General features: G+C 63.9%; 3 protein-coding genes across 4 annotated transcripts; all 3 read right to left on the bottom strand.

The window, feature by feature from the left end:
* Nucleotides 1-1,567: 1,567 nt before the first annotated feature.
* Nucleotides 1,568-4,855, bottom strand: GBA1 (glucosylceramidase beta 1). Its single transcript, XM_068922357.1, has 10 exons — nt 4,698-4,855; nt 4,436-4,627; nt 4,219-4,365; nt 3,969-4,102; nt 3,699-3,871; nt 3,278-3,515; nt 2,842-3,066; nt 2,566-2,729; nt 2,280-2,405; nt 1,568-1,992 (listed from the first exon to the last, which is right to left on the bottom strand). The coding sequence occupies exons 1-10, from the start codon at nt 4,765-4,767 to the stop codon at nt 1,890-1,892; spliced, it is 1,572 nt and encodes a 523-aa protein (XP_068778458.1). The 5' UTR covers nt 4,768-4,855; the 3' UTR covers nt 1,568-1,889.
* Nucleotides 4,856-6,397: 1,542 nt separating this feature from the next.
* On the bottom strand, nt 6,398-10,907 carry ENTREP3 (endosomal transmembrane epsin interactor 3). 2 transcript variants are annotated; one of them, XM_068922330.1, is made up of 12 exons: nt 10,675-10,907; nt 9,903-9,959; nt 9,713-9,823; nt 9,440-9,565; nt 9,257-9,364; nt 9,005-9,165; nt 8,816-8,915; nt 8,635-8,719; nt 7,969-8,550; nt 7,654-7,722; nt 7,196-7,467; nt 6,398-6,716 (listed from the first exon to the last, which is right to left on the bottom strand). In XM_068922330.1, the coding sequence occupies exons 1-12, from the start codon at nt 10,891-10,893 to the stop codon at nt 6,546-6,548; spliced, it is 2,061 nt and encodes a 686-aa protein (XP_068778431.1). In that variant the 5' UTR covers nt 10,894-10,907; the 3' UTR covers nt 6,398-6,545. The 2 variants fall into 2 exon arrangements, with proteins under 2 accessions (XP_068778431.1, XP_068778432.1); XM_068922331.1 differs by having other exon boundaries at nt 6,399-6,716; nt 7,654-7,719.
* A 604-nt stretch (nt 10,908-11,511) lies between these two features.
* LOC104139353 (dual specificity protein kinase CLK2) lies at nt 11,512-27,214 on the bottom strand. Its single transcript, XM_068922456.1, has 20 exons — nt 27,027-27,214; nt 25,533-25,702; nt 24,936-25,170; nt 23,053-23,149; nt 22,638-22,704; nt 22,098-22,214; nt 21,701-21,867; nt 21,132-21,226; nt 20,618-20,747; nt 20,162-20,244; nt 19,846-19,925; nt 19,521-19,611; nt 15,208-15,285; nt 14,942-15,055; nt 14,749-14,866; nt 14,516-14,644; nt 14,164-14,323; nt 13,610-13,711; nt 13,384-13,501; nt 11,512-13,179 (listed from the first exon to the last, which is right to left on the bottom strand). The coding sequence occupies exons 2-20, from the start codon at nt 25,700-25,702 to the stop codon at nt 13,033-13,035; spliced, it is 2,298 nt and encodes a 765-aa protein (XP_068778557.1). The 5' UTR covers nt 27,027-27,214; the 3' UTR covers nt 11,512-13,032.
* Nucleotides 27,215-27,241: the final 27 nt, after the last annotated feature.

Raw genomic sequence — 27,241 nt, 5'->3', positions numbered from 1 at the left:
GCGGGGGGACGAGAGCGGCCCGGCGGCAGCACCGTCGGGGCCCAGCGGTGACTAACCGCTCCGCCAGGCGCTACACCCAGGCTAACGAGCCCCAGTTTTGGGAAGGGTTTAAACAGATCCGGTCGTTCTGGCCCGAGGTGACGAGCGGCATTCAGCTGCGGCTGGCCCAGTGCCAGCACCCTGGGGTGCCCCTGGCACCACGTGCCCCTTCCCTCCCCTTTGCCAGGCCGTGGAGGGGACAGGGACCCACGCGAGCCCGGAGCTGAGCCGGGCTCCCACCGCCGGTGGCATCGCAGCAGGAGCCGGGGCGCTGGGGACCAGCCGGCTGGAGCCCTTGGCCCCTCTGGGGTCGCTCGGTCCCTCGGCCCTGACCTCGCTGCCTCCCGCCGCCGGCGCAGCCGGATGCCAGAGAAGCGGCTCCCGCTGCAGCTTCCATCCTGGAGAAACATTTCCCTCTTGTGGACAAACACAAACGGCCTCGGGCCGGAAGCCGCTTCCGTTCCCGGGGCTCGCCGAGCGGCCACGTCCACGGGCGCAGCGGGCACCCGTGCGCGTCGGCGGCGGGAGCCCGGCTGCACCCGGCCCACGCAGCAGCCCTGCGCCCACCTCGGCGTCCCACCTGCCGCGTCCCACCGGCACGACCCTGCTTTTAAGGGGAGCCCCGACTGCAATCGTGACCTCGCTGCCCTAATCCTCCGCGCAAGCCTGCCCTCGCGGCTCCCGCCCTCCTTCCTGGGTGCGCCCGCGCTCTGTGCCCACTCCCGGCCCTGTGCCCTCTTGCCCAACCTGGCCCCGCTCCAAGGCGGGAGCGGAGGAAGGCCCCGCGCCCTCGGCAGGGCTGCGACGAGGCCCTACGCCCCTGCTGAGCCTCGCAGCAGGCAGGCACGCGCTCCAGCCCGGCTCTATTTATATATGGGGAGCAGGGATGACACGGAGCGACCCCCGGCAGCCCTGCGCTGCCCTCCTCCCATTGCACCCCTACCAGGAACAACGGGACACCAGGGCTGGCCCAGATGCTGCTCCAGCCTTGCCAAGGGACAGAGAGCAGAGTCAGCTGCCCCCAAGGCTTGGCCACGGCCCCTGCCCAGGGCTTTTGCTCCCACTCCTTATCCAGGAAAGGCAGCAGGTGTAGGGATGTGCCTGGGGACACGCAGCACCAGGTAAATCCTGACTGGCAGCCGATGCTCAGGGAAGAGCTGCCCTGCCCCTTTCCATACCTGCCCACGCATGACCTGCTCCGCAAAGGTAGCCAGAGATTATCCGGGCTCAGCTCAGCCCACCACTGGGCAGCACCCACTTGAAACTGGAAGCGGGTCTAGGAGCAAACCGGAGCCTGGATTGCTCCCCAGCAACGTCCTGCTGGGATTTACAGGGGGTGATCAGCAAGTAGGGGCAGAAGGAGCCGAGCCCTCTGCCAGCAGAGCTGGGTTGCTGCGGGGTGCTTAGCACCCCGGCGTGGGCTGAGCCTGCCCTCAGGACTCCTCCGGGCTCCGTGCCCAGCTGCAGCCAGCCGAGGCACCCAGGGAGCAGCGGATGGACCTGGTGGTTTCTCTTCCGACCACAGACAGAGACGGAAGCAGCGTTTAATGTCAGAGCAGCAGAAGTGGTGTTCACAGCCTGTAGGCTCTCCACCCTGCAGGGCACCAGTGCCCCCAGCCCTCCCGCACACGCACGGTGCGCTACAGTCCAGCTCACTCCTCCGCCTCCTCCACAGCACCCACCCAGTCCTGGTGCACAGCAGGAGCCTGCTGGATCATGCCCAGCCCTGGCGCTCAGCTGTGCTGCAGCACAGACACCGGTGAGCCACCTCCTCCGCATCTCCTGGGTGGCAAGGGGCTGCTGTCCCCCAGTGTCCCAGTCCTTCTTGGTCCAGACTGTGGCTGGCCCGGTCACTGCCGTCGCCACAGGTAGGTCTGGATGGAGTTGGCTGGAGCCGTGGCCTCAATGAGACCGACCGTGTCAGCCAGCCCAAAGGTTATGTTCTGCGGGGACCTGCAGAGCAAGCAACAGCCAGGTCAGCCGGACCTGCAGCAGCTTCTGCACACCAGCGATGCACAAGGACCAGCACGCAGGTGGGCCCGGGTTTGTCCCAGCAGCCTTCACCGCTGCGTCGGAGCCTGTGCAATGTCCTGTCTTGCTAATGCCTCCCCCTGCCACAGCCTGGGGCCACCTGATGGCTCAAGAGCTCACTGCTTCCCCTGGCCCTGCACCTTGCTGAGCGCCAGCACGACCCGGGCAGGACAGGCTCCCACGCTTGCAGGCCAAACTGCGTCCCTCACCTGTTCAGGACCACAACCACTGCTGCACCATCGGGGCGCAGGAAGGCTGCGTATTCCAGGTCGGTCTTCTTGGACTCTTTGGAAGCGACGAGCCCCACACGCTGGGAGCCCTCTGGGATGAACTTACTGCAAGAACAAGAGCAGGAAATAAGCCCAGGGAAAGGAGTCAGACACCAGCAGAGCCATCTTAATTACAAGCCTGTCCTGCTCCACTCCTGACAAGCCACTGCTGCAACCACGGAGCTGGAGTCCAGGCGGCCAGGAGCATCCAGGGGCCCCGGCCCACCTGAAGTGCCCCATGTGGTAGAACATGGGCTGCTTGTAGAAGACTCCTTCACTGCTGTCCACGATGATGGGGCTGTCCACATAGTTCTTGACCCAGTTGGGGCCCCCCTCCAGGTCCAGGGCCAGGTTCCAGTCAGTCCACCCAGACACAAAGTGGTTCAGGTTCTGCAACAGGACAGCCCAGACATCTGCCCAAATACCAGGGTGACGGACGGAGAAGGGGAGAGCTGGCAACCTTCTCTGGGACCCACTGTGTGGGACAGTGGGGGGGCCTCACCGTCAGGATGCTGTGGCTGTACCGATTCCCCCGTTCCCAGCAGCCCAGGATGACGTCCCTCTCCCAGAAGTGGGCCCCAATGCACGCCTCTGTGGCCAAGATGAAGTAGTCGGGGTAGAGCTCGTGAGTGGGCACCACAGTGTCTTGTATGGGACCGATGAAGTCAAGGTACCAGTGGATGCCGATGCCGTGGACGTAGCGGGCTGCCTTTTCATCCTCCAGGACCTGGGCAGCAGAGGAGTCAGCCACTGCCAGAGCCCTCGAGTCCCCCCACACCGTGGGCACGCCGGGCGGAGCGCTGTCACCACGGCCTGCGCACGCTGCAGGACAGAGCTGCCGAGTCCTTGCCGGAGACACCCCACCACACGTGGCACGCTGCGCTCCCAGGGACTCGGGCCTCTGCCGTGGCTCCTCAAGCTGCTCACCATGCACTCACCACTTTGGCCCAGTGCGGGAGATGCAGCCGGTTGTCATCCAGGATGATGAGCCGGATGTCACGGTGGGAGCTGTTGGCCAGCGCGGGGCCCAGGTCCTGCGCGATGAAGTCCCGCTGCTGCTCAGCCGTGAAGCCCAGGCACTGGAAGGGGTAGTTGTTGATCAGCCCGGCTGAGGGCTCGTTCTCTGCTGTCACAGCCCAGAAGGTCAGGTTGTGCTTGGCGTATTCATCCAGGAACCTGAGCGCAGGGGGAGAGGTGTGAGTAGCCCCAGACCCACCTTCGCACACCGTGGGGCACACAGCGCTCAGCCACCACCACTGCAGACCCCTGGACTCCCTGCAAGGGCCTCTTGGCACATCCTGCACCTACACCCATGGGGCCCCATCCCCTCGGGCTCCCCGTCCACCAGCTGCTCCTCACCGTACAAAGTAGTTGGCCCAGGTCTTGTGGTACTTGTCCCCGGCCTGCCCCTTCAGCGTGCCCTTGCCAATGAAGGACTCGCTGGTCTTCATCCAGGCTGGAGAGGTCCAGGGGCTGGCGTACAGGGACAGCGGCCTCTTGGTCATGGCCAAGGCTCGCTGCAGGATGGGGATCTGCGTGACAGAGCAGAGGGATCGGCTCAGCTCCAGCCTCGGGGCCCCTGCACCCCCGCTTTGCCCTCCCGCAGCCAGCACCCACCCCGCTGCTCACCTTCAGCTTGGTGTCCTCATCCCTCAGGCTGAAGTGGGCGAGCTCGTAGTCGAAGGGGACGTCGTCGTAGGTGTAGGCGTGAAGGGAGAAGTCGCAGCTGGCCATGGGGACGCGGATGAGGTTGTACTCGAGGCCTGCCAGGCAGACGGGGGTCAGGCTGGGCAGGCAGCGGCAAGGGGGAGCAGAGCTCTGCGAGCCCCACCGGCTCCCAACAGGAGGTCACCCCACCGCAGCAGCACCCCGTGCTCACCTTCCTCGGAGAAGTAGGACCGCAGCAGGTACTCCTGGGCCCGCTCCGGCAAGGAAAGGATGTTGAGGGCGGCCGCGTCCGTGACGGAGCCGCCGAAACCCTTCACCTTCTGGTACCGCTGGGTCGTGTCCAGCGTCAGGACGAGACCTGGCAGGGGGAGGAGGCGTGAGGGCAGGGCGAGGGCGGCGTGGGCCCCGGGGCGGGCGGGCGGCCGTACCTGGGGCACCACCGCGGCGGCGGAAGGCGCCCTCGCTGCGCTCCAGCCGCTTGCCGGCCTTGGTGCTCTCGTACTTGGCGAAGGCGCCGGGCGGCGGCGGGGCGGCGGCGTCGAGGGCGTCGCAGTACGCGGCGCTGCAGGTGCACACCATGGCGTCGCGCCCGAAGTACTTGGGGCGGCAGGGCCGGGCGCCTGCGGGGGGACACGAGTGGGTGGGTGGGTGGGTTGGCAGCCCCCAGGCCCCCCCGGGCCCCCCACTCACCTGCAGCGCCGGGCACCGCCAGCACCAGCCAGCCCAGCACAGCGACGGCACCCACCACCACCACCCTCATGGCTCCTGCCCGGCCTCCCCCACCACCGCCGCTGCCGCCGCCTTTATGGCCGCCCCGGCCCCGCCGAGGGCCCAGGCGTCCGGCCCCGCCCCCCCTCTCCTCACGTGACCTGTCAGCTGACACCCGGCCCGCGCGCCTCGGCCCACACCGGGCCTCAGTGGGGCCCCGACCCACACCGGGCCCCGACCCACACCGGGCCTCAGTGGGGCCCCGGCCCACACCGGGCCCCGACCCACACCGGGCCTCAGTGGGGCCCCGACCCACACCGGGCCCCGACCCACACCGGGCCCCAGTGGGGTCCAGCCCCGACCCTACCCCCGACCCACACCGGGCCTCAGTGGGGCCCCGGCCCCAACCCACACCTGGCCCCGACCCACACCGGGCCCCGACCCTGACCCACACCGGGCCCCAGTGGGGTCCAGCCCCAACCCACACTGGGCCCCAGTGGGGTCCAGCCCCAACCCTACCCCCGACCCACACCGGGCCTCAGTGGGGCCCCGGCCCACACCAGGCCCCGACCCACACCGGGCCTCAGTGGGGCCCTGGCCCCGACCCACACCGGGCCCCAGTGGGGTCCAGTCCCGACCCTACCCCTGGCCCACACCGGGCCTCAGTGGGGCCCCGGCCCCGGCCCACACCAGGCCCCGACCCACACCAGGCCTCAGTGGGGCCCCGGCCCTGACCCACACTGAGCCCCGACCCCGATCCCGGCCCCGGTGGGGTCCAGTCCCGACCCTACCCCCGACCCACACCGGGCCTCAGTGGGGCTGCAGCTCCGGCCCCGACTCTGACCCCCACCGGGCCTCAGTGGGGCCCCGGCCCCAACCCCAACCCACACTGGGCCCCGGTGGGGTCCAGTCCCGACCCCAGCCCCGACCCCGGCCCACACCGGGCCTCAGTGTGGCTCTGGCCCTGACCCTGACCCACACCAGGGTCCAGCCCTGACCCCAACCCTGACCCACACCAGGCCTCAGTGGGGCTCTGGCTCCGGCCCAGACCCACACTGGGCCCTGCTGGGGTCCAGTCCCAACCCCGGTCCCAACCCACACCGGGCCCCGGTGGGGTCCAGCCCCGACCCCAGCCCCAGCTCCGACCCACACCGGGCCTCAGTGGGGCTCTGGCTCCGGCCTCAACCCACACCAGGTCCCAGTGGGGTCCAGTCCCAGCCCCGACCCCAACACCAGGCCTCAGTGTGGCACTGACCCCAACCACGACCCCCTCCAGACCTCAGTGGGGCCCAGCCCTGACCCCGACCCCGGTGGGGCTCTGACCCCAACCACGACCCGCACTGGGCCCTGACCCCATCAGGCCCCAGTAGGGCCCAACTCCAACCCCCACCAGACCCCGACCCCCTCCACATCCCAGTGGGGCCCAGCGCCGACCTCGACCCCCACCAGACCCCAGGCCTGACCCCCACCAGACCCCGACCCCCTCCACATCCCAGTGGGGCCCAGTGCCAAACCCGACCCCCACCAGACCCCGACCCCCTCCAGGTCCCAGTGGGGCCCAGCGCCGACCCCGACCCCCACCAGACCCCCACCCCCCCCGCACCCGGTGCCAGCCCCCGGGCGGCAGCGCCGTCCCCGCCATCCCGGCACAGCGCGGGGGCTGCGGGCAGGCTTACACCTTTATTTGGTTTCTCTAGCGAGTGTCGGAGCGGGGGGCAGCGCCCGCCACCGGCCGAGACCCCGCGCCCTGCCCGGAGGGCCTGGGCGCCGGCGCGGCCACCCCGGGGGACCGGCCCCCTCGCCCGGCGGCCGTGGAGCGGAGCCCCGGGCTCAGAGCGCGCTCTCCTTGCAGGTCCCGCTGAGGCTGCGCGGGCGGCCCCGCTCCAGCCGGCGGGCGGACAGGAGGCGGCGCAGGGAGGACGTGGAGCTCAGGTCCCCGCAGCTCTGCAGGTGCATGCCGTCGTGGGGTCGTTCGCCTCCCGGCCGGCCGCTCCGGGCACCCTGCAAGGACACGGCCACGGGGCGGCTTGAGCGAGCGCCGCCTTGCCCGTCGGGGACGGCGGAGGCGTTATCACGCGCCTCAGCCGTCATTGAGGACGGACCCGTCCCTGTCCCCGCTTCCCCAGCCAGGTCAGGTCTCCGGCATCCCACAAGCACGGGCTCGTCCCGGAAAGCAGGAAAAGGCTCATTATGTTCCCCAGATGGGGAAGCCGAGGCCGGGACGTCCCAGCGACTTCCTCAAGGCTGCAGTGAGTCAGCGGTGAAGCCGAGGCCGTTGCGACACGGCGGCCTTTCCCCTTCCCGGCTACGGCCGGGGCCAAGCGGAAGAGGATCCGCGCTGCCCAGGCCGCCGGAGGGAGGCTCTGCCTGCGGGCGCCAGGACGGGGCAGCGCCGAGCCCGGCGCGGGGACGCCGCGGGGAGGGGGAGGCAGCGGGACAGGGCGCCCGGGCAGAGGGATGGGTGGCCGCCGCGCACCCACCTGCTTGTGCCCCTGGGAGCTGTGGCCGGGCACCTCGGGCGCCGCGGCCGGGCTGCGCTTGGGCCTCTGCAGGAACCTGGCCACCAGCCCGCGGGTGCCGCGGCAAACCTTGAGGTCGCCCAGGGAGCGGGTGGTGGTGGTGGTCTTCGAGAGCGGCCGCGTCGCCTTCTTGGACGGCGGCGGCTTGTTCTTCCCGGTGGAGGCGGCTCGGAGCAGCAGGGGCGAGTCACAGTGCGAGCGGTGCAGCAGGCACCGAGCCTCCCAGCACAGCCCTGCCGAAACGCCGCCGTCAGCCGCCCGGAAGGGGGGGGGGTCCCGGCCCCCGGCCGCCAGCGGCTGCTGGTCTCCGCTGTCCCCCCCGCTCAAGGGAGCCACGGCTGCAGAAACACCCCCTGCACCCTCCTCCCAGTTAGCCCAGTAATCGCAGACCTCGTGCCCAAGGAGGGCTCTGCCCTCACCTGTGTCCGCAGAAGAGTTGGACGCAGCGTCCTCCAGTGCTTTGGTATAAAGTACTTCCCTGAAATCTGCTGGGAGCAGAAAAAGCAAACTCAAGGTTTTGGCATTACCCCGCCGGCTCGCGCAGCCCCGTCGCACCGGGCGCCTCCGCCGGAGCTTCCCGCCGCGAGCAGCACGCTCCCACCCCAGCGGTCCCCAGCGGCCTCCCTCCCGGCCCGTCGGGGCGGCAACCTGCCTCCGGCCGGCTCCGATGCCGCCCGGCTGCAGAGAAACGCAGCCTGCCCCGAACCCGCGCCGGCCGCCCCGTGCCCACGCACCGGCTTCGCCCGCCGCCGCGATGCCGGGGTCGCTGTGCGATCTCACGAGCGGGCGCCGGCCCAGCCCCGGCGCTGGGGACGAGGGGCAGGAGGTCTCGCTGCTGCGCCGCGGGCGGAAGAGGCGGCCGCCGGTGCCGGTGCCGGCCGAGCGGGTGCTGCTGCGTCCCTGCAGCGAGCTCTTGTCCTTGAGCCGCACCTCGGGGAAGCAGGGCCCGGCGCAGCGGGCCAGCCCCTCCAGGCGGTTGCAGCTGTGGGTCACGGCTCCCCCCACCAAGATGCCCTCGTGGCCCGGCTCCGCCGTGGAGCAGGAGTAGGAGCGCTCGCCCCGCGCCCGGGGCTGCGGCGGCTCCTCGAAGGGCCCCTGCAAGCCCAGCGCGGGGCTGCGCGCGTGGTGGCTGCACTGCACGCAGTCCACGCTCAGGCAGTAGTCCGCCCGGCTCCGCTGGATGGAGCGGAAGAGGACGTAGTCCACCGAGCGCATGGAGCCCTGCAGCTCCAGAAGGCACGAGTCCTCCGAGGGGCTGCTGTCCCCAGGGATGTCCATGATCTCCGACATGATCAGCGACCCGCTGTCCATGGAGGCTGCAAGGGAGGCAGCAACCGCTATCAGCGGGGACCGGCCGGGGAGGGCAGCCGGCCCGCGCACGGGGCCCGGGGCTCACGCACCTTCCCCGCTGAGCACGATGGAGGGGACGCGGTCGCAGGTGCAGGCGTGCGAAGCGTCCGTCAGCTGCGAGTCGAACAGCGTGGCCTGCGGGACGGCGCGCTCAGGCCGCTGGCGGGGCCAGAGCCCGGCGCAGCCGAGACCCACGCCGGGGCGGCTCGGCCCGCCGGCCGCCTCCCCTACCTGGCTGTCTCCCCGCAGCCCCATGACGGTCTCGTAGGAGGGAGGGAAGTCGGTGGGGTAGAGCGGCACGGGGCTGTCCATGGAGCCGTTGTAGGTGATGCTGCGGGGCCGGAGCAGGACAGCGGCGTCAGGCGGGACGAGCTGGCGCTCGCCGCCCCGCGGCGCGCCGGCCCCGCTCCCGGCCGGTACCTCTGCGCGTCGGTCTCGGAGCTGCAGGTGTACTCGGGCGGGTAGTAGGGGGGCGGCGGCACTGGGGGCACGAACTCCTCGAAGTCCATCATGCTCGGCAGGAAGGGGTCGGGCGGCGAGGTGCACTCCAGCGTCACGGAGCTCGAGCGCTGCGGCACCAGCTGCAGGGAGCGGCGTGAGACGCGGCGAGGGACGCGCTGCCCCGGCCGGAGCCCCCGCCGCCCCGCCGGCCTGGCGCGGGCCGGGACTCACCACGTGGACGAAGTCCAGGGAGAAGATCTGGATGCAGCAGACGACGGCAGAGAGGGTGCAGACGATGGTGGAGAAGACGGTCAAGCCGCAGACGCTGAACAGAAGATCCTGGGGAGGAGAGGGGTGAGCGGGGGCCGCAGCCCCCGGCCGCGGGGAGCCCTCGCCGCCCCTCGCCTCGCCCACCTTGAGCGCCACGCGGATGCTCCGGCAGTCGGGGTTGGGGAACATGGTCAGTGTCTCGCTGCGCCCGCTGCAGGAGGCGGGCGCGGGCGCGAGGCGAGCCTGGCAGCAGACGCAGGCGTCCCTCTCCTGCGGGCGACGAGCGCCGTGAGCGACCCCGAGACGCGGCGGACGCCCCCCACCCCGCACCGGAGCCCCGGTCCGCGGCTCGCTGGCACCCGAGCGACCGGCCCCGCTCGCCGGCCTGGCCGCCGCGGCCCCCGGCCCGGGCGTTACCCTCTCGCAGGCCTCCAGGGACTTCACCAGCTGCGCGTTCTGGCAGGACAGGACGGAGCCGGCCAGGCTCAGCATGACGCCCAGGACCGATAGCAGCGTGAAGAAGGTGATCTGCGGCGAGGAAAGATGGGCCGTTTGCAGACGGGGAGCTGCGCGGGGACGCGGCCTCGCTCGCCCCGACGGTACCTACCACCAGGGTGAACGGCCGCTTCCAGGAGACGATGCCGACGAGCCCAGACAGCGCCAGCTGCGGACGCACCAGCCAGGCAGTGAGGATGGGGAGAGGTCTCTGCTGGGCAGTGGGACCCAAAGCAGCCACCCGCCTTGTGGCAAAGCCCCCAGGGCCCCGCGGTCCCCGAGGTGGCCCTGCGAGCACAGTGCCCGGAGCCCCCACGCTGCGAGCCTGGAGAAACTGCTGATTCAGGGCACTCGAGAGCCCGGGGGCCGCGGGCAGCTCCGCAGCCGGGCTCTGTCGCGGGCTCTGTGCCGCGGGCACGCGGCGGAGCGGAGCGGGGCCACCACGAGCCCAGCTGACGGCCCAGGCCTGCTGGGGCCCTGCCCCGAGCCCGGCCAGGCAGAGGCGAGAGCATCCTGCAGCGCAGCGCGGGAGCCGGGCAGGGCTGCCGGTACCCTCCCCGTCACCACTGCAGCATCCCGGGCAGCCACCCCTGCACGCAGCGGCACGAACCCGCTCAGGCGCCTTCCGGCACGTCCAGGAACGCGTCAGCCCGGCACATAACCCGGGCACAGCCCCTGGCACCGCTCCCCGGGTCCCCGTCCCCTGCAGAGTCACCCTGGGGGCAGCCCCGGGACGCTCCCCGGCGCACGCAGCAGCCGCCGCAGGCCCAGGGTGGGGAGCAGCGGGGCCACCCCGCCGGGGGCACCAGCCGCCCGGCGCCCGGGGAGCAGACGCGCAGCGGCGGGAGCAGCCCGGGGCCAGAGCATCCTTGCGCCGCGCTCACCGAGAAGCCGGCCCAGGACGGGCAGGAGCGCCGGATCTTGGCCGAGGGCGTGATGGTGGCCGCCACCAGGCTGAAGGTGACGATCAGGACGCCCAGGATCACTTGGACGAAGGCCAGCACCAGCAGGATCTGGAGCCAGGCGCGCTGCGGGCGGAGGCGGGTGAGGCTGCGGGCCGGGCGGCCGGGCAGCGAGCGGCTGGAGCCGCCGGGCGAGGGCATGGCTCCGCCGCGGCGAGCGGCACCGGCCGGCCCCGGGGCAGCGGCAGCGACCGGGCTTCACGGCGGCCCGGCCCGGGGGGCGGCGGGACGCCCTGGGAAGAAGCGCGGCCGCAGCGCAGCCCGCCGTGCCCCAGCACCGCTCCCTCCGGCCATGCCCGGCCCCGCCGCAAGGCCGGCAGGACGCGAGCGCTCCCGGTCGCCGCCCTCGGGGCCGAAGAGCATCGTCCGGCGGCCGCCGAGCCCCCGCCGCCCGGTGCGCGGAGCCGCCGCCCGCAGCCCCTCGTCGGCGCGGCCCGGTCGGCGGGGAGCTCGGCGGCGCATCGCCCCCGCCGGGGCCCCTGCGGCAAGCGCTGCGCCCCGCGGCCGCCGGTGCCGCCGCCGCCCGCTGGCCCTGCCCGCGGCTGCGGCAACGCGGGGCAGGGCAGGGCCGGGCCGGGCCGGGCTCGCTGCCGCCGCCGCCGCCGCCCGCATCCCCCCGGGAGGCTCGGGCTGCGCCGCCCCCGCCCTGCGCGGCACGCCGGGAGCTGTAGTCCCGGCCCCCCCCTCCCCCGGGCACCGCAGCCCCGCTTCTGCCCTCGCCGCCCCTTTCCCCACCCCGCGAAGAAGAACGGGGGAAGCCAGGGGTTAATCTTCATTTATTATTTAAATAAAAATTGAAGCCGGCTTTGCTTTTGGCACAGCAACGGAAGGGAGAGGCCAAAACAAGAGCGACCCCAGCACGCAGACGGGGCTGTCAGGCTAGCAGGCGAGGAGCGAGGGGGGACAGCCACCGCCGCCCAGCAGCAGCCCCTCTCCCCTGCCCGCGGGGCCGGGAGGACAGAGGGGACCTGCCTCGGGCGCTGGCCCGGACAGGTGAAGGCACCAACCCCTCTCCCCCCCCCCCCCACCCAGGAGCAGCAAGAACATAAACCCAGTGTCATCCACGCGCCCAAGAGACGGGTCGAAGCAGAAGGCGAGTTTCTGCCAAGGGACAGCAGCCTCCGCAGCGCTGCGTGGAGCGGGAGGCAAGCGACTCCCCCCGGGGACCTGGCGCAGAGCTTGCAGGACAGCGGGGAGCTAAAGGACACAGGGAGCAGCTCTGCGGGGGGGGGGCTGGCTCTGCCCCCTCAGCAGGGAGAAGGCGGGAGCCCCGCGGGGGGCAGCGCCCGGGGGTAACAGGGCAGCAGGAGCGCGGCAGGGCAGCACGAACGCAGCCAGCCCTCCCACCCCGCTGCGGGCAGAAACAAGGGACAAGCCGTTCGCCCACACGCAGAGGGCAGGGGGGAGCGGGAAGGTGCGGAGGCACAAGGAGGTGCCCAGCCTGCGTTCAGGGTCCTTCAGCTGCCAGGCCCCGAAGGCTGCAATGTGGCGTAGGGGCCGACGGCAGCCACCCTCGCCAGAAGCATAGGCACCGCTGCTGCCTCTCGCAGCAGCCCTCTCCCTCCCTATCCCTGCACTTGGAGCAGGCTCATCCCAGCCCCGTAAGGGACACAGCGAGAGGGCAGGGCAAGGGGACTGGTTCTGGTGCTGCCTCCCAGCTCAGCACCCCCCCGAGGCTGGCAGCTCCTGGGGACAGAGCCAGCCCAGCCCCACAGGAGCAAGCCCCCAGGGAAGACGGGGATGACTTCTTGGCAGAGAACCTGGTCCTGCTTCAAAGGAAAGAAGGGCAAAAGCTTCTAGGGAGAGAGCTAGCCCACATACACCCTGGGCTTGGGACACAAGCGGGGACCCTTCGTGCCCCACAGCACACAAGTGACATCACCGGGGGGAACAGGAGATCCACGGGCAATACGAGGGAAAGGTCAGCAGCTGCTTCAGTCCCTGTCACAGATCTGGAGGAGACTCCCGCGCCCCAGCAGCCGGTGCTGGAAGGGATGGCAATGGCAGGCGCAGGGCTCGGACACTGCGCCTCCCATCCTGCTCCTTCCCTCCCGTCTCTGTCCACCGAGGGAAGGGGACCAGCACAAACCACAACAGCCTCCGTCCGTGAGGGAAGGGGTTAGAGCAGCAGACAATCCAGGCACCAGCACTTCCAAGCTGGGATGAGGCAGCCTCCAACAGCTGATGCAGACAGACGGGGATCCAATGAAAGTGCAACTTGGATTTCCTCTTCTTTAAAAATAGCCCCCATGCAAGTGAGAAACCAGGGGCTCGGCCTGCCTAGGGCGCCCGGAAGGCGTTGCTGGCTGCACCTGCTGCAGCGTTGGCCGCTGCGGTGCGCACTGCCTGGTTGGAGAAGACGCCCGCAGCAAACTCCTCCTGCGCTTTCTGGAAGCTGGCGCCCGTCCGGCGGTACAGAGAGTGGATCTGAAAGAGATGGGCAGGCTCAGGGGTCAGCGAACCCACCCTATTCCAGACCCCAACTCCTGATGAACGGAGGAGCAGCGCACCCCAACAGCCTGCTGCTCTGGGACAAGACGGCGGGCAGAGCTCAGCCCCGTGCCTGCCAACACCAGCTTTGTCCTCCCAGAGGACGGGGCAGTTCTGCCTCAAGGCTCACTCAATACTCACTTTTTTCAGCATGATGATACCCAGCACAGCCACTGCTGTGAAGCACAGGGACACCAGGATCATCATCACAGCCACAGCTGTGTTCTTCCTCAGCGCTATCAGACTCAATATCCAACCACTGCAAAACAAGAGGTGGTTGCCCGCAAGAGCCGTTTTCCCCACCAGCCTCCTCCGGCTCTGCGTTACGCAGCTGGCCAGGGCTCTCCAGGGCCAGCGCAGCCCCTACCTGAATCCCCAGTTTGGTATGCCAATTGCCTGCAGCACGTACATGACGTTCTGGGCAAAGAAGACGAAGAAGAAGACAAAGAAGTTGAACGAACTGTCGCTCCTGATAGTAAGAGAAAGAGAAGGTTAGGCCACCCCTGCCAGAGAAAACAACGCTCAAGCCTTCCTCGCACCAGGGCACAGGGGACACAGGTGAATATGCAGGCCCTAGAGTCACAGCCACCTCCCACCTCCCTTACCCAGGCGTTAAGTGACTTATAGCAAGCAGAAAGCAGAGGAAGAGGAGCTCCGACAGCACGGCCCACAGAAAAACTTCCTGTGACCGCCTTAGGGTAGCCACATCCAAAGCAGCACCTGTTCCTCAAACACACGTTCAGTGCAGGATCGCCATATCCCTGACACCTTTAAGAAACGAGAGCTGGGACGTCCCCAGTGCCACACTCGAGGCAGGTGCTTGTTCTGTCGAGGAGTCCAGCTGCCCCAGCGACAAGCATCAACCTTGCAGGCGCCCCACCCCGCTGCTTTGCTGGTCCCAGAGCTCAAGCAAACACACACCTGAAGGCTTTGTACATTGGCCTATACCAGCAGACGAAGGAGCAGGGCGTGTAGAGAAGAGCCCAGAGAATGGAGAGGCCGAACCCAGAACCCGACGAAGGCTCCACACAGAACCAGGCCAGCGAGGTCAGGAAGTTCAGGAAGAGAGCAATGGTGCTGGCTGAGAGAGGACGTGGGTCAGGCAACCTGAGCAACGGCAAGGCCCGCCCCGCGCCAAGAGATCGCCCCTCCAGGCCGCGGCACCAAGCTGTAATCACCGCTCTCCCGGGTGGCGGGATTCACTCGCGGACGGAGCACTCGCTCCCCCATGAGCGCAGCAGGATCCGCCCTCGCATCCCGTCCGAGGACTCACCCATCCAGAGGTAATACATGGTGGAAACGGTCTTCTGGAAGTCCGCAGGGATCTCCACAGGGATGTCTTGGTAGAAGCAAGGCTTCACGGGGCAGAAGGATGGCAACGGGGGCCAGTTGTTGAGCCTCGCTACAAAGGAGAGGAGACGGGACCGAGAGCCGCGCGCTGTTGGCACCGAGGGGCCGGGGGACCCGCCGCCGTCCCTCCCCCGCCCCGGCCGCCCCCGCGCTTACTGGCGGCGCTGCCGAGAGCGGCGCTCTGCAGCTCCCGCTCCCGCCGGTCCAGCTCCTCCGCCTTGCGGTTCAGCTCCTCCTGCCGCTTCAGCAGCTCCGCCGTGGCCGCCGCCGAGGCCTGCGACGGAGGCGGGTTACCGGGCGCCTCCTGCACCCCGGCTCGGCCCGCGGGCCCGGCCGCCGCTCCCGTTACCTGGGTGCCGTAGGAGCCATAGTTCTTGGGCTCGGCGGGACTCGGCTTCTTCACGGGCGGCGCGGCCGGTGGCGGCGGCGGCGGCGGCGGCTGGTACGGCGGCAGTGGCGGCGGCTGCAACGGGAGAGCGGCTCTGAGAGGCTGCACGGGCCCGGTCCGAGCGGGACGGGCAGCAGGCGGGGCCGGGGGGGAGACTCGCCGCGCGGCCGGCCCGGTGGGGCCGAACGGGGCCCGGCCCGGCCCGGTAAGGCCCGGTGCTCCCTTACCCCGGTGTCCTCGAAGGGGTTGTACACGTCCAGCGTCGCGTAGTCGGGGCCGGGCCGGTGTTGCACCACGGCGGGGTCCTGCAAGAGAGAGGACGTGAGCCGGGGCCGGGCCGGGCCGGGCCGCACCGGGCCGCCGCCGCCGCGCACCTGGAAGGGGTTACCGGGCTCGGCCATGGCGGAACCGCGCCGCCGCCGCCGCCGCGCCGCCGCCGCCGATTGGCTGCCGCCTCCGTGACGTCACCGGCGGCGCCAGGCAAGCCGCGTCGCGGAGGCGGGGTAGGTGGGAGGGTGCTGCGCACGCGCGGGGCGGCCACGCGGCCCAACGTCACGCGCCGCCGCTCGTCTCCTCCTCCCAACCCGCTGCCCACCCCGCCTCCCCTCCCCTCGTCCTCCCCGAACGCGCGGTGCACGCCGGGAAGGGCGGCCCCGCCCCCGGCGCGGTGCAGGCCGGGAGCGCGTGCCCATGGCAACGCGGCCCGGTGCGGCCCGAGCCTCTTCCCCCCCCCAACTCAGCACCGGGCAGTACCGGAGCCAAGGCGGCCGGACCGCGGCGCTGGCGTCACCAGGCCCTGCGGGTACCGGGCGGCGCCCGGAGCCGCTGTCCTCGGGCCGCCGGCGGAGCAGGAGGCGCGAGGCCCGGGGCTGGTCCCGCTCTGTCCCTGTAGGCCGCCAGCTGCTGCCGGTCGACGCGGCTCTGGCGAGGAAACACGAGGGTTAAAGCTGCTCGGGCCGGAGCTACCGCTCTCTGCAGCGGCCCCAAATATCACGTTTTAGGCCCCCCGGCGGGTAGCCCCTGGGCGGGCGGGCCAGCGGCGCGGCCCTTACCTCGGGAAGGCCGTACTTCTCCCGCAGGCGGCTCCTCAGGGCTGCCCGCTCGGCTTTCCTCTCGGCGTAGAGCTCCTCCCGTCGGTGCCTGAACCAGGCAGAACGTCCCCCGAGGGGCGTCCCTTGAGGTTTGCTTTGGGCTAGAAGGTATCAAGGGCTCTACCAAGGCATGGGAACCCGGGGAGTTGACAGGGTCCTGACTCCATGGCTCAGCTATCATGCGCGCTTCCTCCTTAAGTTCACCGCTAACGCTACCGTCTGTGCTTACTCTATAGGCATCACACACACAAATAAAGACAAGTAAACTACCCAAAGATGGCTCAGACAGGTCGATTATGAAAGCAATTCCCTCCTGCACGTACGTACGAGGGCCCTTGTTTGATGGTTCGGCTAGACTTTCAGATTTTACTGAGGTAGACGCAGGGGCACTTACTTCTCTTCCTGACTTCTCTGGTCATGGTGCTGTTTCCCCGGACCTTTCCTGTGACCTCCCAGGAATGGGCAGTCCTTATCCTCGGGGACATCCACAGAGAGGCAGCAGAGCAGCTGTTTCACTGGGGCCCCAAAAAATGACTTTAATGTAGACTCCATGGACGTAAAAATTGTGGAAGCTGTGTTAGTAGAGGGACTGGAACAGAAAAGGCAGTGACAAAAACAGCTGTGGTAGTGAAATACTACCTCCCACTACCACCTAAAGGCCACCAAGCATCTGATATGCCCTGTGCAGTTGCAGAGATTTCTCTGTCCCTGGTCAGGGAGGAATTCACGGCACGACAAGCAGCCTGGGGAATTTTTTATGTCTCTTGGCCCAGTTATTTATAGGGATCCCTGCTTTAGCCAATTCTTCCAACTACCAGCTGCATGTGGATAGCACACTGACATCCCCTGCCAAAAGGGAATTCCTCAGCATCCTGAGAACCACGATAGCGGGCACAACAGTTTTGTCTCGACCTGCTTATCTAGTTCCCAGTCCCAGCTCCCAGCACTTAGCAGCAACTGCACCTCTCTTGGCTAAAAACATTCTTTAGCCCTAAATAGGGGAGACTTACAAAGTCACACGCACCCTAATTTACTAGCTGCCACTTCAGATGAGCCAGGTGGCACCTTCAATGGTGCTCTCTGCTGGGTATCGGAAAGCTGGAAATTCAGATTTTGGATGCCAGATTTTCACTTTGCTTTCTAAAGTCCAAGAGACAGGCTGCAGATAACTTATCTGCTCAATCTAATTCTCATCTAGACTCACCTGGAGGTTGAGCACACACAGCAGCACCTGCTCTTTCCTATGTTCTCGGTCCCGGGCACACACCACCTTCCTCCGAGCTGCGCGGCAGGCTGCTGTCTGACCGAGCAATACTGCAGAAGGCAGATTAAAGCTCCCAGCCTAAGCTCTTTAGGTTGGGATCATAAGCACATGAAAATGACTCAATGTCACCCCATCCAAGTCTCACCCCCCACTAACTCCAGGTGAAGCCGGTCTTTTCCTTTATCCCTCTGAGTGATGACGGTCTGCCACAGCCGGATGGTGCAGCAGCGAAGCGATAAGCTCCTATAGAACAGGCTCTGCGTTATGTCTGCTGTGTTACTGACACCAGCCCCAAGGAGACTCGTCCAGACGGGCATCGGCAGAGCATCAGCACAAAGCTTCCATTAAGTCTGCAACTTCCTCAGCAGTTCAAACGGGACAGAGTCCAACGCCAGGCCACAGCCTCGGCTCTGCAGCTGGTGAGAGCCAAAAGGTACGGACAGACATTTCAGGGCTGGGGATGGAGGAGCCTGTTTGACAGCTGACTACAGCAGTTAGTCACAGTTGATGCAGGCACCTGGCCATCAAGTTTTCCAACAGCCACTGAGAGTCGTCAATGCTCCACCCCTACAGGGAGTGAGAAGTCCCCAGCGTTCTCCCTTTTCTAGAAGCTGGGCACATTACATATTTAGTATCTTCCCACCAATGACTATTAATCGTAGGGCATGCTACCTCACACAGCAAAATCTGCTTGCCCTGGACTTAGCTCGGATCCAGCTGCAGCCCTCAGGGCAGAGGGCAGCTCCTACGAGGTGCGTGCTCAGGCACCAGGCCAGCACCCAGGCTCGGAGAGAGCCGTGCAGGTGGATAGAGCAGGTTTTGTTACTGAGGTTCACTGGACCTTGAAGCAGCAGCTTCCTTCCTGCAGCAAGCAGGTGCATGTCAGACGTAAAACCAACCAGCAGACTGTATTTGTCCGCGGGTACAACACTGGAGCTGACTCCCCTTTTCCTAGGGAACTGATAAACAGCTGGGTGTACTGCTCCATGACCCTGATGTCCTCAAGCCCACAGCTGGCCTAGGGCAGAACAGCCCCAAGTCCAGTGCGCTGAGGAGGGTAAGACAGCCTTCTCCTGGTCCAACCACAGACCAGAAGGTTTATTCACTTCATATTTATTTTTCACAAAGACTGTACAAAATTCTTATAAAACTCTGGTGTGGGGATGGGCTATGACATTGATCCAAAAAATAATTCCCATGCAGTCCCACCAGTTTCATAACTTACAAGGAAACAGATAAGCTACAGAGAGCTGAGAGTCCTGGAGTATTTACACCGAGGAGGGCAGGAGAGAACAAGAGACAAAGCAACACATGAACAGAGGTATTTACAATATGGACATAGAGGCCCCCTCGCCTTGGGATAATGGCAGCAGCAACAGCAGGAGGTTGGGCCTATGGTGCTCAGAGGCTGATATAGAATATGGGCTATTTACAGTATCTCACATATTAACAGCTTTACAAACATGTCCAGGGAGTTCTTTTATGTATAAAAAAAAAAAAGCACCAAGTGTCTGAATAGAAATCACACAGGCCTCCACGGGGGCTAGAATCTGAGGGCAGGCTGGCACCTGTGGCGTCACCGGCTGATGTCTCGGCTAGAGTCCCACATTTTTGTGCTTGGTTCCATTTCCAGCATGTCAAAGAACGGGTGCTTGAGGGCCTCGGCCAGGGTGATGCGCTTGGACGGCTCATACTCCAGCATGCTCTCAATGAGGTCGAAGAGGCGGTGATGATCCTCAGCCTCAGAAGTCAGGTATCTCTGGGGAGATGGAGGGGAGAGGTCAGGGCAAAGGACACCGGGCCCTGCCCTGGCCACAGTACATTCCCTGTGGTGAACGGTTAAGCTAGGGGAAGAGTAGTTTGCTTAGACCCTCACTGGTCCTACACCTGAACGGCAGGGCACTTTAACAAGTGTGGAACTACCAAGTTTTCACACACACACACACACCCTCCTGCCCAAGCACTTCCTCAAGTCTCCTCATCCCCTTCAGATTAAGCTCAGCCTGCTGCCGTCTTCCCAGTTTACATCTGGGACAACCAAGACTCCTAGAAGATACTGGTCTGAGCCTTTCAGTGGCCCAAGCTTGCCCATGTGCAAAATCGTCAAGAACTGGGGCAGGCACTGAAAGATTCCGCAATGAGAAAAGGATAAACCAACCGGGTGCTCCTGCCCACCCCACCTTACCCGTAGCGGCTTGCAGTTTTCCCTGACATAGCGGCCAGCAGAGGTATTCTCATCCCAGTCCAGGCGGCCGTGGTAGAAATATTTCTGTTTCCTGTCAAAAGAAGAGGTGGCAACAGGTTACAGCAGAAAGGACCAAGCACAAGGCAGCTTGCAGCAACAGCAGCACGCCAGCCCTAGCACCACTCTGCAGGGGCTCCAGGACACTGCAATAACATGGGTGACTGACTCCAGAGGCAGCTTCAAAGCTCGATTCCTCAAAGGAAACCACTACATGTGAAGCAGAAAAGAGCCGGTAAGCCTGCAGCACCCAGCCAGCCTTGCTCACCTGGTCTTCCGGATCATTCGAGAAGGAATTGGCCCCAAGATCCTCTCCATCATGGCCAGGTGCTCCCGGTTGTCATGTGTCTGAGGGAAATAAATGTAAAGGAGGGGCATGGAACAGGTTTCAGTAGTTTTACCTCCAGTCTCAGGTATTCCCCCATTTCAGAATCCCTTGCTGGTCAACACACCTCGGGCGTTACTACCAAACTGCAGCGATGGAGGGAACTCCACGAGTCCCAGGGGCTCCTGGCTGTACTGGGAGACAGCCAGGATCCCTTTTCCATCAGCTGTGAGGTGGCCATACAGCATATGGTTCTCACCTGAAACAGGGTGAAACCCACATAGTACTCAAAGATGATGCAGCCAATGCTCCACACATCACAGGGCTGGCTCCAGCCAAGCTCTAAAAGACAAAGGGTTTTTAAAGAAAAGATCAGTTATGGCCCAAGATTCCAGATTCCTCTCCCTCCCTCTTGTAAAAAACAAACAAGCAGCTGAAAAAAAGAATTCCCATTCCAGCCAGGCTCATGATACTCTGGGGGCAGCATACAGCCCAGCCGCTGCTGATGCCAAGACACTGAGTTATAAGTTGTTAGCACTCCCAGAAAATAGCACTGTAGAGCACGTTCGAGGTAAAGCACTTCTCGTCTCCCAAGGTAAGCCCAGGACACCTACTGAATGACGTGGGGCAAACGCTTCTTAACCCAGCAGGCTGTGCCCGATGCCCTCAAGGCAAATGCCTGCCTCTACAGGCAGGCCGAGCCTGTGGTACCTACCCAGTATGACTTCTGGGGCCCGGTAATGCCTGGTAGAGACAATCGTGCTGTGATGCTCATGATCAAATGTGGCACTGCCAAAGTCCACCACTCTGATAGCTGTGCTCTTCACACTCCGCTCATCTCGCTTCTTTGAGAGGGAAGGTGATATCAGTTACTGAAGAGTTTCACAGTGTGGGCTTAGCCTGTTATACAGCTGAGGCTTCACCACAAGGGGACCACAGGAGTGGTCTGCTTTGGAGGGCATCTTTAGGGCTGGCACCCACTCTCCAATACGCAGCACAGTCCCCAAAGACGCTCGCACCATCACCCGTATAAGCCTGAGGTCTCTATGGCTTATTTATAGTATATGCAGGCGGTTCACACAAGATGTAGATCCTGAACCAACGCGTGAACGTTGTCAGGCCAACCCTGTGTCTCCTGGGGCCACGTTCTAACTTCTCCCATCTGCCGATAAGGTCAGGGACGCCAAACAACCCAAGAGGAGACTTCAAAAGCAAGACAGTGCTGTTACCTTTTCCAGGTTATAGGTGAGTTCGTAGTCCGAGTTCACAAAGAGGATGTTCTCAGGTTTGAGGTCAGTGTGAGTGAGTTTATTGTCATGCAGAACTGAGGAAGCAAAAAGAGTCGGGGTCAATGAACACAAGCAAAGCTAGGCTGCATACACCCGATGAGTGAACAGCACTCCTTCAGATTGCTCATACTGGCACCAGTTTAAGCCCACATTCAGAGCTGGGTGTAAACGGGTCAGGCTAGTCCAGGCCAAGATGCTTGGACAGAAACACAAATGCTTATCATATTGATTGCCAGAACGTACAGCGGGGTGGAAGCTGGAGAGCCCTGATCTACTGCCAGCCCACATGCATTAGAAACAGTACAATCAGGTAAAGAAAAAGGATTCACTCCAAGCAGGCTTCCCCACCAGACCGGCAGGAAGGCCCAGTCTCAGAATCTGCACAGCAGCGCCCCAGCAAAAACTCGCTGCTTTGGGCCATCGGCCGCAGAACTGGTATGGAAGTCGGGAGCCGCACAGATCTCCAGGTCGGTCAAGGAACAGAGGAGAGAAGAGCAGTGGACACTTACACTTCACAGCCTGGCACACCTGGTAGGCCATGTGCCGTACTTGGTGGATGGGGTAAGGCAGATAGTTGTTGTCCTTCAGGAAATCAAAGGTGCTAAGCCCCAGCAGTTCAAAGGAGATGCACATGTGGCCATGGTAGTCAAACCAGTCAAACATCCTGACACAAAGGCTGAGAGACAAATTCTGATTAGGGACAGATCTGCATGCACCACTCACAGCACTCATCCCTGCACCAGGCTCGGTCTTGCTCAGTTCGCATCCCGCAGCAAGCCAACATGCCTCAAAAAACAGCCGCAGACAAATTCAGTCATGCAACATGAAGTACCTCTCTCCTCCTATCCTTGTGACTGTGCTAAAATAGTGCTTTCCCCTCCATTTTGCCACAAAGAGCGTACTCACTTCTTGTTCTCAGGATCCTTCTCGTTAATTTTCTCCAACACGTTGATTTCCAGTCGGGCAGCCTCTTTGTACTTCTCCACGTTTTTAATGATTTTCAGGGCAACACGTGCACCACCCCTGAAGAAGCAGGAAGAAAGCGCGAGATCACTTCTGAGTCAGGTCAGAGAAACTCTGCCCCGCAAAAAGGTCTTTCTGAACCAGCCTCGTCCTGTGGGGATCTGTGCAGCCCAGCCTTCTACCGTCATTGCTCAAGCCAGGAGAGGGCCTTTAATAAAGGCGTGAACAATGTTCACCAGGACTGCTTTTTACCTCACTACAAACAGCCCTGAGATTCCCCCCAGTCCCTCTCCCATACGCTCTCTATGGGCGACCCAATAGGATGGGTGCCCAGACCAGCAGGGGAGTCCTGGGAACAGAGAGACTCATTTCCACCCCCACGATCCCACGTTAAACAGGAAAATCTGCTTCACCCGCTGCGTTCTTTTTCCTTCCCCACCATGTCCCTCCCTGCCCCAGTGCCAGACCTACAAGCAGGCGTACCTCCGGTGATCTATGCATTGCACCACTCTGCCAAACGTGCCTTCCCCTAAGGTGCTAATAATCTCATCTGGGAGGGAGAGAAAGAGAGAAAGGAACATGAGAGAGTGAGCACAACCTGGATGCAGCGCATACACAAGGCAGAGGAGAATGCATTGCAACACCTAACCTGCACACAGCTTGAGAGACCGGAGCAGCGGAAGGCTGACACCGGCTGCACAAGGCAACTGCCCTAGTTCCCTGGCACTTCAGTAACAATACAAAATATAAACGTAGCTTTAACAAAAGGGGAAGGAAAAGGAGAGGGTTTCTCTTTTAATAAACAATGAAAATAAAATGAAACAGAAAGATAAGACAGATCTGCGACTGCGATGGGAGCTTAACTAGAGAGCTAAATTATGTTACGATTTGGCTGTACATCTTTCTTGTAGCCAGTCGCCGACGCGATAGATCAGATGCCCCTCGTCGTCGTCCTCCACACTCTTGGCCCTTCTGCTGCTCTGTCGACTCCGCTGCTGGCCCAGGCAGACAGGGAATTCATCATTCACCAATCAGATTTTCAAACCAGCGCAGCAGCCAGCGTCACGCATTGGTTGGTTTGGAAATTCACATGGTTGTTTGAGGAGGGGTTGCAGGAGGAGATTCCCAGCCAATTCATACGGCACAGAGGAATATATAACGATAGGGATATTGCAAGGGAACATGTCAAGATACAACACACTAGCTCAGAAAAGAAAAAAACAGTTTGCTTTTCGTTGTAGCAAAAAAAAAAAAAAAGAAAAAAAGAAAAAACCTACAAACAGCCCCACCCGAACCAGTGTGAGAGCAGAGATGGCCAGAACACAGGCTAGCAGAGGGGCAGTGGAAGGAGCCAGCTGCTCTTGCTCCTACAGGGGCTTGGAGAGGAACAGCAACAGCACTGGCATTCAGGTCCTGGATCGATGCCAAAGAGCACGCTGAAGCACGACTCTGCCGCCGGGCAGTCAGTGACCATGGGGAGAGGCTCGCTTCAGCCCCACATCAGCCACTGAGGAAAGGCAGCAGGAGGCAGGTGCTGGGAAGTCCTGCACAAGCAAAGGGCCGGACTGCCCCACACAGACACTCCCCATCCCATTCCAACAACCTCCCGCTGCAGCTTCCCCCAGCCCCAACACTCAGAGAAAGATGAATTCAGAGATTTCAGAAGCAATTCTTGGCACAACGATCCATCCAGAACCAGAGAGACCTCACAAGTAACTGCCTGGGGGCAGACGTGACGCTTCTTCCTAGACCCTCCCCCAAAGAAGCTGATCCTGGAAAGGCTAACTTCCAGGAGAGAAGCAGAGGCCCAACAGGGAACGGTGACAGCCTGGGATGAGTCAGGTAAGAGATTTATGCCAGAGAAGAGAAAACTCCTGCCTTCAGTTCTTCAGCTAAGTATCCTCACACTTGGGAGCAACCAGCCAGCAGACTTGGGACCCTAACCCAGCCCCCAGTCCCGTCCCTGGACACACAGTCAGAACAGACCAGACAACACTGAGAGCTCCACACACAGAGCAGAGAACGCGTCTGGGGTCTAACAGAAGTGGAAGGTGAACAGCAGAACAGACGAGAAGAGAAAGCCAGGGACGCTGCTGGGAAGAGCCTGTGATGGTTGCTGCCTCCATCTGAACTGACTGGTCCACAAGGTACGCCCCTTTGCCAAAGCCCTTTGCACAACATCCCGAGTCAGCTGGGCCCACCCAAAAGGATCCTGCTCGGACACAGAAACTAACCCACAGAGAGACGGGGCTTCCTGCCACAGAAGACAGGCCCAAAACAGGGATGCGCAGCCACCAGGGGCTGCAGGGACCAGACTACCTGTCGCAGGCAGACTGAGCTCTCTGGGATCAGGATCATCTGAACATTTGCTGTACAAGCCTCACACCAAGACTGTTTGGCTGGGGTTCCTAGGCAGCTCTTTAATGAGTACCACGGAACACAAGCAGCGCTCTGCGGGGATAAAGGAGCTGAGGACCGCAGCCCCCCGCCCCGCAGAGGGACAGGTCACCCTCGCAAGGCAGCCATGTCCTCCCTTCACCGCTTTCAGAGAGTGGCTAACGCTAAGACAGGGTTTGAGCTGCCTGCGCCCATCTGGCACAGGACAGCCACTGCTGAGGCGCATCAGGATGGCGGACAGGAACTGCTGCCTGCATCAAAGGTTTTCTACGCATTTCTCAAGCTGAGTCTGAGAGAGCGTTAGAAAGTGAGTTTTCTACTTACCCAGCTCGCCACCTGGGAGAGAAAGGTTACAGGGGAGGCGCAGCACAGCGGGATACTCACCGATGAGGAGCGACTAAAGGACCGGCTGCGGCGCCGTCTCCGCCTGTGCTTACGCCGGCTGCTTTTGCAGCTCCGGTAGCTGCCCTCACGGTCCCGGGAGCGTCGGTACTCGTAAGAATGACGATACTCAGGATCATAGTAGGCTTCCCCTCGCTCACGGCTGTAATCGTTCCGCCGGTAGCTATCACAGTAACGCCGGTCATAGGCCCTCCTGTCTGCCGAGTGGTCGTCGTAACTAGGGAAGGGGAGCAACCAAGGGGATTTGATTATGAATACAGCTGGGAAGCTGCAGCTCAGAGCGCAAAAACCTGGCAAGCACAGGTCAGGCTCTGCTGAACTGGGTAAAAACGAAGAGCTGGGTGGCTCTGGCAAATCTATAGGAGCACGAACTGAAAAGGAGTGCTCGCACACTCTTCCAGGTGCCAACTGCCTCTGCGCTTTCACCAGGTCACCTGCAGCAACACTGACTGGCCCGGTGCCTCCGGAACAGGGCGCAGGCCACCCAGCTACCAGAAGCTGAGCTGCTCACAGCTGCTTCCAGCCGAATCAGAGAAACACAGCACAGCCCACGCTCCTCACTCGTCTCTGCAGACTCACCTCCTGGACCGAACGTGGTAACTGTCTTCCCGACGGTGCCGACGATCACGCTCGCTGCTGCTCGATCGGGACCGCGTCCGCCGTCTCTTGTGTTTGCGACTTCTGTAACGCTCATGATAGCTGCCCCGGCTGCTGCGCTCCGACGACCGGTACCTTCTAGAATGAGGCATCTGCAGGAACAACAGAAAGTTATGACCACAAAGCAATTGCAAGGGAGAGAGAGCAGTGCGTACAGCCAGCAGCCAGGGAACCATTAAGGCAAAGAGGGGGAGGTGATCAGGCATGCCTGTGCTTGGCAGGGAGAGGACACACTTTTGAGAGGTCTCAGAACCTCAGACTAGGGGGGACGCAACCATCCACGCAGGCTGTGTTTGCTGCCGTTTTGTTTTCCAGGTGACATTCCTCTCCTCAGCTCCCACCCCAGTCTTTGCTGGCCACAGCTCTAGAAGCAGCACCTGCACTTCTGATGCTTCCATCTCCTTTCTTTCCAAGAACCAATATGCCCCTCCAAACAGATATACGCCAGGAAAGAGAAAAGGAAACCAAGGAAAACGGATGGAGGGTGAAACGAAGCTCAGGCTATTGCCGGTGCTTGGCCTAAAGTCCTTGCACTGGCACTGGAGATACCTAAGCTGGCAACTCCTGAAGAGAGATCTCCGGTTTAAGGCTGAGCAAAGGGACACCTAAGCTCCTCACTGCAAGCAGAGAGGGCCCTACAGGATCCAAGCAGCAAAAATGCCCTTTACGCGCCCAGAGGTCTGTTAATTAATAATCAATTCTGTCTCCCAGATGGGATATTAAAGTCAAGAGCAGCGGAGGAAATTCTTCGGTAAGATCACACCCCAACGCGTGCTCAGCTGACGTTCCAGCGCCTAGGACCCCGCTCCCTGAGCTACCTGTCGGACGTTGCCCACACGCGCTCTGGGCCTGAAGCACTAAGGAATTCAGGTTGCTTGGCCTCCCGAGGAAAGGAGTCCGAGCTCCTTTTGTCTGCACACTTCCCGCTGGGCCTTTCCTCCCCACAAGGCGCACCTGCCCGCTGCTACGCTGACACGAGAGGCAGGGCTAGCAAAGCATAAGACTGCTGCCGGTACCGGCGCCGGTACCGGGGAGACACGGAAGCAGGTACTCGTGGCACGGGAGGCAACCGCAGCCGCCAGGGCGCAGCCAGGCCTGCTCGGGAGCCGGGGCCGGGCAGCTGGTAAACCCACCCGGCGCTGCGACCTCAAAGGCGGCTGCACCCAGCGCCGGGGAGCTCCGGCCTCTCGCCAACACCGGCGTCGGGAGGCAGCGCTCCGGCCGCCGGGCAGCCGCGGCACCGGGCCGCAAGCGGGGCCTCCGCACACGGGGACCGACCGGCGGCTACGGGGCCTCCCCCTCTACGGCCGCCCGGGCCCGCCCCGCCGGCGGGGAGCCCCAGGCCCGACGGGGCCGCGCCCGCCCGCCACGGAAGCGGCCGCCGCGGCCTAGTCCCCGCCCCGCCCCGCGCCGCACCGTCCTCGCAGCCAGCCCGGTGCGCTTGTCCCACAGGAAGTCCGTGATGGCGGCCGTGGGCCCCCGGGGATACCGGGCCCTCCTCTGCCTCTGCCTCCGCTCGCCGCCGCCTCCGCTCGCTGCTGCTGCCGCCGCCGCCGCCTCTCGCCGCGCCGCCGATCCGGGTCCCGGCCAGGCCGCGCGCCCGCCCCCGCCGCGGCGCCGCGCACGCACAC

Source organism: Struthio camelus, chromosome 30, assembly GCF_040807025.1.
Source record: "Struthio camelus isolate bStrCam1 chromosome 30, bStrCam1.hap1, whole genome shotgun sequence".
Taxonomy (NCBI): Eukaryota; Metazoa; Chordata; class Aves; order Struthioniformes; family Struthionidae; genus Struthio; species Struthio camelus.
The sequence above is the reverse complement of the archived record's forward strand: the minus strand, read 5'-3'. Positions and strand labels throughout refer to the sequence as shown.